General features: G+C 38.4%; 1 protein-coding gene and 1 pseudogene across 1 annotated transcript in view; both read left to right on the top strand.

Annotated features, from left to right (window-relative positions):
• Nucleotides 1-11,942, top strand: part of LOC101360768 (sodium/hydrogen exchanger 9B2-like) — a 162,013-nt gene that overhangs the window by 146,131 nt on the left and 3,940 nt on the right. The window contains exons 2-3 of the mRNA XM_023734745.1: nucleotides 7,411-7,591; nucleotides 10,781-10,951. Coding sequence (XP_023590513.1) covers nucleotides 7,423-7,591; nucleotides 10,781-10,951 — 340 coding nt within the window. The 5' untranslated portion in view covers nucleotides 7,411-7,422. The remainder of the gene's footprint in view (nucleotides 1-7,410; nucleotides 7,592-10,780; nucleotides 10,952-11,942) is intronic.
• On the top strand, nucleotides 688-2,075 carry LOC101352897 (protein NDRG3 pseudogene; annotated as a pseudogene).

Raw genomic sequence — 11,942 nt, 5'->3', positions numbered from 1 at the left:
ATAAGAAAAGTAAAAGTACATGTTTGAAAGACTCTTGATTGAACTAGGCTTAAGTAAGGTGCAAGAGGGGAGAAAGTTGAAGCTAAAGCCAGGGAACATGTATTATGGAAAAAAGTTCCATAATAGGCATTATGGAAGATCCTATTAAAAGACCCATTAATAGGCATAAAATTGAGAAATTGTGAAAATTAAACAAGATTAATCAATAGAACTTTATAGTCTGTAAACTACTGCACAAAGGTAAGGTAGTGGTGGTAGGTGTTATAGCAAAAAATACTGTGTAATAACAAAAACTGTACCAAAGATCACACAGTGACCTGATTATTTGAAAATATTCAGAATAAAATGTTGACATTTCCTAGACTATACTGTTGTACAAATTTACCTAAGCAATTTTAGACTGGCTAGGGAAGGGAAGAAGTAGTAATAGACATGAAGTGATCATAATTTAACTGAGTTCAGAGAAGCATAACAAATCAGATTGTTCAATTTTGGTGAAAGCACATTTAACTGAAGGGAGAGGACTCAAAAAAAAGGGGAAAGTTCGTTATTATCAAATAATGGTGATATCTTAGTAGACATAAATTACACCTTTGATCAAGAAGGAGAGGCAGTCCAGGACGGATAAGTGTGCTGGGGACCTATAAAATTTCAGACTGTTTTAGAAGCCTGGAGAATAAAGGGCTCATGTTCAAGAAGTACATAGCCTTGGAGATGGTAAGTAACCAGAAAGTGATAGGGGAAATATATGACCAGAGCCTATTAGAAACTACTTTGGGCTGTGCCTTTGGAGCTCTCATTGTGCTGTCACACCTTGTTCTAGAATGCTGTAGTGGGGGTAACTAGAGAAATAGCCTGTGAAACAGATGGTAGTTGATTAAAGCAGAAAAGTGGCAGCAGCATCAACCACGCAGTGGCCTGACCATTGAATCAGCTCTTTAGCCAGGATGTCTCCTGGTAGCACACTCAACTCCAGATGGCTTCTCAGACTAGCAATATAACCACAAGGCCACGAAGGCTATTCTTACAAGCTCCTTGAAGGAACATGACATAGAAACAACTCATGGTATGGTCCATGTCACTGTAAGAGGCATACTGAAAGGAAACAGACTGGTTATTTTGACATATCATGACATTGGCCTCAGCCACAAATCCTGTTTCAATGAGTTCTTTAACTTTAAGGATATGCAAGAGATCACCCAGTACTTTGCTGCCTACCATGTGGATGCCCCAGCCCAACAGGAAGGTGGAGCCCCTTTCCCAACAGGATACCAGTACCGGACAGTGGATGAGCTGGCCAAAATGCTGCCTTCTGTTCTTACCCACTTAAGTCTGAAAGACATCATTGGGATTAGAGTTGGAGCTGGAGCTTACATCCTTAGCAGATTTGCACTCAGTCATCCAGAGCTTGTGGAAGGCCCTGTTCTCATTAATGTTGGCCCCTGTGCTAAAGGCTGGATTGACTGGGCAGCTTCCAAACTCTCGTGACTGACAGCCAATGTTGTGGACATTATTTTGGCTCGTCACTTTGGGCAGGAAGAGTTACACGCCAACATGGACCTGATTCAAACCTACAGACTGCATATTGCCCGAGATATCAACCAGGCAAAACTACAGCTCTTCCTGAGTTCCTATCATGGACGCAGAGACCTAGAGATTGAAAGAGCTTGCTGGGCAAAAATGGTAACACAAAAACATTAAAGTCTTCTACGTTATTGGTGGTAGGAAACAGACAGTTCACCTGTAGTTGAGGCTGTGATTGAATGCAATTCTCGCCTGGATCCTATAAATACAGCTTTGCTAAAGATGGCAGACTATGGGGGATTGCCCCAGGTGGTTCAGCCTGGCAAGCTCACCAAGGCCTTCAAGTACTTTTTACACGGAATGTGCTACATACCATCTTCCATCATGACCTGACTTGCCTGGTCACGAACCCACTCAGCCTTGAGCAGCCTGAGCTCTGGACAAGGTCCCTACAGCCAGTCTCTCATCAGCAGTCCGTCAGATGGAACTCAAGGTGTCCCTGAGTCCTCTGAGGACCCGGACAAACGGAGACCATGGATGTGTCCTGCTAAGCGGATGCCCCTCCCTTGGACCATGCAAATCCATCTGATCACTCCATAATATAACATTTCATCCAGCAAACTGGCATCTACCATTTTTAACTCATGCATGGCCACTGAATTTCTCTCTCTGGTAGCCTGAGTTTTTCATTCTCTCTGCCCGCCCGCCCCCTTTTTTGTATGTACCAAGAACCACTTCCATGCCATTACTATAACATTCCAACATCCTTAGCAGGTCAAATTTCCATACCTGTCTTCCCTTGCCAGCTTTTTCCTGTGCTCTGATAAGATTCTTTGGTCCCAACTCCTTGTGTGTGCGAGCTCGCGTGTCTGTGTTTGTGTGTGCATAGTTCTGTGATTTTAGACATGCTTTCTTGTAGAGCTTCTGCAAAAACAAAAAAGGGACTTTTTTTTTTTCTGCATTTTCAATGGTGTTTTTAGGGGAAATGTGCAGAACAGATATCTATGTTGTATAGGCCACTGCATTCTCTTTTGGTTCCAAATTGGTCAATAAAATTTGCAAAGTGACTTCAGGAGAGATAAATTCTGAGAAATGTGGAAGGTCATAATTACTATTTGGACCTCTGATTGTTTGTGATCAATAAGAGGATGCCTAACATAGAGAGGTGGGCAGGGTGACCAGTCACCTCCTTCTGTCCAAATGCACTTACAAATATTATTTATTCTATAAATAAAAGGAAGGATATCTTCTGCTTGAAGTCCATGAGCAATAAGATTCTGATGCAACATGGAGTTTTTCCCAAGGAGTGAGTGTGGCTTAAGTACTGGACTCTCTTAGCACAGAAAGGTGGAAAACAAAATGCCAGGTCTTGCTCTGCAGGAACAAAATGGCTGTTGCTGCATGTTGGATGCCATTAACCACACTAAGCATCCACAAGAAATGCCTCCCATGTCTGTGATGGAGAGAGAACTTTTTCTCTATCCCTCAGTCCCCCAAAAAGGCCTAAATATGTAGGTGGTGAGAAAATGGGTGGGGGAGAGGAACAGACATTAACACAATATCATGTTTAATAAATAGAAACTAAATTAAATTTATATTGAACTCATTTCTGAGAAGGATTCTTAATCTCTTGAACTCCCTTTTGTAGTAGGAGAGAAGAGACCAATCTGTGAGGGCAGCCCTGTTGGTGTTTCCAGCCTCCTGACTGCTATGTGAAGGGTCACAGCCAGTCAGAGAATATCACTGGGAGGAGGGTGATAGAACCATGGAGAGACCCCCTGCCACACAGCAAGGGCCCAGCTCTTGAGAGCATGAGATGTAAGCTCAGGGTTACACAGGTCTGAAACTTGGGAAGGGGCTTTTCAGATACATTGTTTGCTTTCTGCTGAGATGGGGAATGTGTCATTCTGCCAGAGTGCAACTTTTTAACAGATTATTAAACAAAGCTGTATATGTCTCACTGTTAAAAAAAAATATGGTTTTGGAGAAGAATATTGAATATGCCATGGTATTGAATATACCATGAAGAATGAACAAATCTGTCTTCGAAGAAGTGCAGCCAAAATGCTCCTTAGAAGGGAGGATGGCGAGACTTCATCTCCATACTTTGGAAGTGTTATCAGGAGGGACAAGTCCCTGGAGAAGGACATCATGCTTGGTAATTCAGAGGGTCAGTGAAAAAGAGGGAGACCCTCAACAAGATGGATTGACAGAGTGGCTGCAACGGTGGGCTCGAGAATAACAATCGCGAGGAGGGCACAGGACTGGGCAGTGTTTTGTTCTGGTGTACATAGGGTCGCTATGAGTCAGAACCAACTTGGCGGCACCTAACAACAACATCATATATATATGTATATGATATATATGGGAGCCCTGATGATGTAGTCGTTAAGAGGTTGGCTGCTAAACAAAAGGTCAGCAGTTTGAATCCACCAGCCACTCCTTAGAAACCCTATGGGGCAGTTCTACTCTGTCCTAGACGGTTGCTGTGAGTCAGAATCGACTCGTCGGCCACAGATTTGGTGTTTTATAGCTATACATATATGTGATATATGTAATTAATAAACAAACTGAAGCCTTTCTGAGATGTCTCTCTGGTTAACATTGTGTTTTATAGGAAAGAAAAAGGGTGGTGGTAATAGAAATGATATAATTTCCTTTGAAATTTTAAATGCAAGCATCTCAGCACTTCGTTAAACTGAGAAAATAATTCTTGAGGCAAGGATTCTATCTTATGAATCCTTGTGTCTAGAGCCTAGCATAGTACCTGGCACATATTAGACAGTCAAATGTGTGTTGAATTAGATTTTCCTTTCTCTAACGTAATTTTCTCTTTGGTTCTACCAAAGATTGTAGTTTGCACCTCTGTCATAATACTCATTGCACTGTTGTTTTGGGAATAAATTTACTTACTTGTGAAAGAAATTAGTGGTTTAAGGAAGTACTTTAACGTAGTTGCAGTCCAAGTCTGATGAAGCAACTCAAGGATGTCAAGAAACCTCCTGTCTTATTTATCTCCTATCTTAGTCTAGGGCTTTTATTCTCATGGTTGCCAGATGGCTACTGTACCTCCAAGCATTGTATCTCCATTCTAGGAAGACAAAGTAGAATATTTGCGGGCAAAGAGTAAAACGTATGATCCTCAGAAGGCTTTGCCTTAGGCTTGGGAATGGAAGCCCTCCCTGGTGACTCCCACTGGTGTCTCATTGCACAGAACTATGACACATGGGCACCTCTAGCTGCAAACGTGGTTAGGAATTGGAATATTTGGCTTTGCAGTCTCTGTAGATGTTGAAGTGGGTATTGATTGAGTCAACCTATAGGTCTGCCTTACAGGTTGGTTTTCTAGTTATTTTGTTTAAGTTTATCTTTCCAGATATATTGTAAAATGAGTACAAAGAATGTGTCACTATGGCAAGTGACTACCATAGCACTTAGCACAGTGTCTAAGATATTGTAGCTACTCAATGTTTTGTCATTTTAAAAAAGTTAATTTAGAAATAAGAACCTGACAAGAACTAGTGACTGTGGTTTCTCTGAAAATGATGTAATCTGCAGGTTTGCCTTTGGTGACTCATTCCTCATGTTGGATAATTACCTGGAGCTTTTTTTTTTTTTTTTCTGATGGCAACGGGTTTGGTCAGGTTTATTGCTTGGAATGTTTTGAAGTTATAATTCAGAATATAGGGCGGGAAAGAAAGAAGAGCCAGGAGCAGGCCATATCCTTTGGAACCGGGGTTGCTGCACTGAGAGCCTCCTCCATCCAGGGGAAGTTTGATGCTAAGACACACGGAGATCTCTGTGGAACGCTGGGCCCACAGATATTGAAAGAAGCAAGAACTTTCCCCCAGAACTAAAAGAGAGAGAAAGCCTTCCCCTAGAGCTGGTGCCCTGAATTCGGACTTCTAGCCTCCTTAACTGTGAGAGAATAAAGTTCTGTCTGTTAAAGCCAAAAAAGAAAGAAAGAAAGTTACATCACTCTTTTAAATGTCCAAACCAAAAGAAAAAAGAAAAACCGTTGCTGTCAAGTCTATTCTGACTCATAGTGACACCATAGCACAAAGTAGAACTGCCCCATAGGGTTTCCAGGGAGCACCTGGTGGACTTGAACTGCTGACCTTTTGGTCAGCTGACATAGCTCTTAACCACTATGCCACTAGGATTTCCAAAAGTCCGGTGGAATCTAAATACCATAGTAATTGGATATCCTCCATTATCTGTTTGAGCTCTGGTGGTGCAGCGGTTAAATCGCCCAGCTGCTAACCGAAAGGTCAGCTGCTTGAACCCACTAGCCACTCCACGGGAAAAAGATTTAGCAGTCTGCTTCCTTAAAGATTTACAGCCTTGGAAACCCTGTGGGACAGTTTTACTCTGTCCTATAGGGTCGCTTTGAGTCGGAATCCACTCGATCCATTTAAAAAAAGGGGAAGAAATTCTTCTTTAACAGTTGGGAATTTTACATGTTCCTTTTCCTCCATGAACTTGTATTTCCATTCCACTCCTGTCAGAAATGTTATCCTCTCTTTATGTTTGAAAATCTTGTGTTGATTACTCTCTCAGTAAAATGTTTACAGTAAAAATTTAACTTTGTTCTTAAAAAATATATAGGGTAGGGGAGAAATCATATAAAGATATGATGAGTCAGCAAGGACTTGTTCAAGAGAGGTGAAAAGATAGATAAGAATGAGGACAATATATTGGAATCACAGAAACAATTAGCAATTGGAAGTTAAAATAGTCTAATTTAAAATATTTTAGCTGTTCAGAGTTCTAAGGGAAAAATACATACAAATTATTCATTTAGTTAGAAAGATTTTCAAATTGCTAATTTTTACTGTTTTTCTTTCAAGTTAGATCTTGTTGCTCTTCCCTCTGTCATCTTTTTTTAAATTATAAATCATGACGGATGAAGATAAAACAATTGAACATGCAGATTCCAAACCTTCCACAGAAGTGAATCCCACAGCCTCCGCGCATCAAGAAACCCAGGTACATCTCATTAAGTGTAGAACATCCCAGCCGTTTCTTTAAGGATAGGGTTGTCTTCAGTCTATTATTGAATTGTGTTCTCTTCATTCCCTACCACTCCACTAACAATTCCCCCGTTCTTAATCCCCAAACTCATAAAGGCCACGTCAGGTGTGACTAGCAGTTTCCCAGCTAAAGCCATTAGGAGCTGGCCCTTACATGAGACTGGAAAAATGAGGGCCTGTGATAATCTTTGTGTTCCCAAACTAAACCCTAGAATGATTTTGGTTTCTTTATTTTCCCTTCTATTTCTTAAATTCAAGTAGATGAATGAATGTGAATTTTTTTTTTTTTTTTTACCACAGGTAGTTATCTTTTCCTGAACAACTTGGGTATATTTGCTGTCTGTTGCCCTGTATCTTATCTTAAATATGCTGATTTTTAAGCCTAACCCCAAAAAACAAAAACTAGCGCCACTGAGTCAGTTCTGACTCATAGGAACCCTATAGGACAGAGTAGAGCTGCCTCTTACAGCTTCCAAGGCTGTAATCTTTAGGGAAGCAGGCTGCCACATCTTTCTCCCACAAAGCAGCTGTGGGTTTGAACTGCTGACCTTTTGGTTAGCTGTTCAGTGCTTTAATCACTGCACTACCAGGGCTTGTATTTTAACCCAGCATAATGAAATTTGATGTGACTCAAGCATTTATACCACAAATAGTGACTCAATGCCAAATATAACATAGTTCTTGTTCCAGCCATCAGCTGATTACCTAGTAATAAAGCTGTCTATTTTCCTGTAAAGTGTTAGCCTTGATTCTAGTAATGGAAATATGATTTGTGATTTGATGACTCAGAACCTATAAAAATGTATAGCAAATAAATACAGTTTTAAGGTATATTTTGCTCCTTTCAACACAGGAGGAGATACCTATGAACCTCAGGAGTATAAATGGGAATGAACCAACAGAAGGAAATAACCAACTGAATAGCAGTGAAGAAAAGCCACAAGAAACACCAACTGAATCAAATTGTTTGCAGAGACTGAGAGAAACATTTGCTCGCCCTCCACGTGAATTACTGGCTACAGCAATAAGAAATGGTATGTAAACAGTAAGGGTGAATTAAGAATGAGAGAGTAAAAGATAAAATTGTTGTAATGAGAGATCCCAAAATAATATGATTTAAAAGACAAAAAGCAGTTTACTTCTCTCTCACATGAAAAGTACTAGGTGAACAGTTCACATTGCTAGGTAGCTTTGCTCCACATGGTCATTCAGGGACCCCCACTAACAAGGCTCCGCCATCTTCAGCGTGGAGCTTCCAAGATCTCTGTGGTCATCGCCATTCCAGCCATCAGGAAGGGGATGAGAGCAGAAATTACGGTGTTTTCCTTTTCCTCATCTCAGTAAGCATTTCAAAGCATTACTTCAGGGTTCCAATGAGAAAAATGTTTGTGAAATCATTTGTAACAGACAAGCACTACATAAATGTTGGACGTTATTACTATTAAGTAATGCAACTAATATTTGAGCAAACACATCTCCATTTATACTTCTAAATGAATCCTGTCGTTTTATAAGCAAGGATCTTGGTTTGCAATTCAGCTCAGTCCAATAGAGCTGCCATTACTAAAACATTTCTGGGATTTTTCTTTGGGAATTTATCTCAGAGCTATTTTGAATATTGTTAGGATTGGATATGGTCTTTGGAAGCATCCAAAGGTTATTCTTATATCAATTTGATGAATAAAATGAATGTTTAGATGCAGTAATGCCATTTTTTGTGTGCAAAATATAAGAGTGTGTGTGTGTGTGAGAGAGAGAGAGTTGAGGGATATGTAGTATAGCAGAAGGAAGAAGAAGGGTTTTGAAAATTTAAAGACAACTTCAAAATTATTTTGAGGAATGACAGCATCATTGGAAGAAATACGTGACCTCTCAAGGTAAATATGTTGAATAATTTAACACATTCGATCTAGAAGTTATGATTATTGAAAACTCAGACTCACTTCTTTACAGTTACACTTGATGTATGAGTTCTGAAAGACATTTTTATTTATTCATTACACTGTAGTTGAAGGTTTACAGAGCAAATTAGTTTCTCATTACACAATTAAATACACATATTGTTTTGTGTCATTGGTTGCCAACCCCATGACATGTCAACACTTTTCCCTTCTCGACCTTGGGTTCTCTATTACCAGCTTTCCTGTCCTCTCCTGCCTTCTCATCCTTGCCCCTGGGCTGGTGTGCCCATTTAGTCTCGTTTTGTTTTATGGGCCTGTCTAATCTTTGGCTGAAGGGTGAACCTCAGGAGTGACTTCAGTACTGAGTTAAAAGGGTGTCCAGGGGCCATACTCTCAGGGTGTCTCCAGTCTCTGTCAGAACAGTAATGAAAGACTTTTTTACCATTCTCATCTGGTACTATGGGAAAGCCAAGTATGATATGCTATATTTTAGGCTCTAGATGTGTTTTCAATGAAATTAGGTAAGGTTCTAAAAGCATGGGGAAAAAAACCCTCAAGTTTTATTTGGAACAAAGTAAATATACACTAATATACAGGTTCCAAAATATACACTAGCTAATAAGGCAACAGATAATTTAATGCCTTTTCTGTCGTTTTTAGTATTATTTTTAACCTTTACCATTCCAATTACTCCACATTTTTAGTTAAAACAATTACAGATAAAATAGATATGGATTGACATAGGAAAGGATGAAAATTAATGGTATGATTTGGAGACTCAAAGTTTTATAAAAATTCTATAATCATTGACCATAGGGCTGCCTGAAAAATGAGGCTGGGTGTATGTAAACACCTCTTCATTCGTATTCCTGTACTTCTGTTTCTCAAGCTTACAGCACTGCTCTTGTCCTATACTCCTCCCTGGGCCCCTTCAGTATACACTAAGTATGCTTCTTATGAAGTAATCTTACATGTGAAAATATGATTTTCCAAAATTATAAATGAGAAGTTAATAACTGAATTAAAAGCAATTTAGAGGAACCTTGTAAGTATGCATTTTCTGTGTATTTAGACTTATACAGTGCTTCACAGTTTACAAAGAACTCTTCACAACCTACCTTTAGCAAGCCCTATACATGTATATGGAGCCCTGGTGACACAGTGGTTAAGAGCTCAGGCTGTTAACCAAACGGTTGGCAGTTCAGATCTACCATCCACTCCCTGGAAACCCTATGGGACGGTTCTACTCTGTCCTATAGGGTCAACTATGAGTTGCAATCGACTTGACATCAACATTTTTTTGTTTCTTTTTGGTATGCATGTATATAAATATATAATTTATGGACAATTAATTTATAGGTAAAATTAGAGGAACACATCCTTTTTGCCTCTGGGATGTGGGCTATGATTTTTTTTCCTCCTACTTTTCTACTTTTTTATAGTTTTGATTTTTTTAATATTAGAATGTTTTCATAAATTATGTTTGCTGATAACAACATAATCCTCTATTATTTTATATCTTTGATATTATTGTTTATTTTGAATTATGTGCTGCCCAGTATACTCTTTATGTTATTAAAATTTATGATAAACAATATATCTTTTATATTATTAAAGTGTATAGTATAAACATATATATAAGCCTTAGAGTTAGTGAACAAGCATTACTAAGACCATTTGATTAATGAGGAGTAAACTAGACACTGAAGGCAAAAAAAAAAAAAGAAAAATTGAAGCCAATTCATACATTTAAAGAATGTACAGTCTAATTAGAATGTCAAAATATATAGCTGAGAATAACAGGAAATACAGCTGTTATTCTGAGACTTGAAAGCAAGAATATAAATGCAGTAAATTAAAATGCAATATGGTCAATCATGTAGACAAAAGTAATGAGCACACCAACCCAAAAGCAAAGGCGAGAAGGCAGGAAAGGACAGGAAAACTGGACGAGTGGAAACAGGGAACCTGGGGTGGAGAAGGGGAGCGTGTTGACATATCACGGGGTTAGCAACCAATGTCACAAAACAATTTGTGTACTAGCTGTTTAATGAGAAACTAATTTGCTTTGTAAACTTTCACCTAAAAAAAAAAAGAATAAAATGCAATATAGTAAGACCCATATTATGAGACTTGGAAGAATTGTTTCTTGAAAGAAACAAGAATGTTTTAATATAGAGTCTTCTAAATATTGGTAGTTTCTTTAGCTGCTGAAGTATTCATTACTACTCGATATTTATTTAAGAAAATAATTTTTAAATGATATCAAAGACTGCATATGACAATTTATTGATGGAAACTAGTTTTCCTGGTTTATTTCAGCTACCATGATTGTTCTTCTGTGCGCTTTAGTTTGGTTAGATCATGGCAGTGAAATTCTCCCTGGAGGAAACGTATTTGGAATCATAATCGTGTGCTCTTGTGCCATGATTGGAGGTAAACTGGTGGGGCTCATTAAGTTACCTACCTTGCCTCCACTGCCTTCTCTTCTTGGTAAGTGCTAACAACTTCCTGTTTTCTTCAGAGTATATCGTATTTTTTAAATAGTAGTTTGGAAAGTTTTAGGGGAATAAAAGTATATTTGGTGTGCTAGTGCCAATTTGTACCAGCTCGCAAAAGCCAATTTTAAATTTTGAGGAATTTTGTGAGCCAGTTGTTAAACATGTCTATTTTAAAATATTAGATTATGTAACTTAAAATTAATTAATTTATATTAAAGAGCAGCAAATACTCAAAATTCATCACTTCCTAATGAGTTTACTACATTTTCCCCTTATCCATGTTCTTAAGATTATTTGTGTCAATTGTATCTTTATGGCGGAAATAGTGTATGATGGTGTGCTGCTCTGCATCTTCCCAGCTCCACATTCAGTGACGTCATGTTGGTAGCTTAAAATTGGCCACATTGGGAGTATCTATACCACAGAGTCAGAAAATGCTACAAATTGGGGATTAATATATTGTCTGGTTGATTGTTTTGTCAATTGTCTAGACTTAAAATTTTATAGAGAAAACGTTAATAATTCAGATTAAGCTTAAAAGTATATCATGTCTGTAGCCTTTGCTTTGTGAACAGCATGAAAAAAATTGAGGATATTTTCTTCTAAAATTCAAAAACGAATTTCTGATTTGGCAAAGAAGTTACTCATATCATTGACAAATGAGTGAAGGATATATCTTGTTTCATTTTCATCTTATGCAGTTACATAACCAAAAGTACCAACTAACATTCATGACGAAACTACACTTGTTCATCAGTGATGAGTGGTTTCTTTGCTGAACCAGACAGTAATCAAGCATTATTTGTAATCTGATTTTGTCAAGTTATGGTTGAACTGCAACCATAGTTGGTTATGAATCCAGTTCAGCAAAAATCAGTGAGAGCATCCTGTGAGAATCAGTCGGCTATATGGAATTTACAGTGAAGAGTATTGTATTTGTGAATTGTGTGCTGCACAATATATCTTTTATAATGAAATGTATA

This window comes from Trichechus manatus, unplaced genomic scaffold, assembly GCF_000243295.1.
Source record: "Trichechus manatus latirostris isolate Lorelei unplaced genomic scaffold, TriManLat1.0 scaffold00071, whole genome shotgun sequence".
Lineage (NCBI taxonomy): Eukaryota > Metazoa > Chordata > Mammalia > Sirenia > Trichechidae > Trichechus > Trichechus manatus.
Note: the sequence above shows the minus strand (reverse complement) of the source record. Positions and strands in the feature narration are given on the sequence as shown.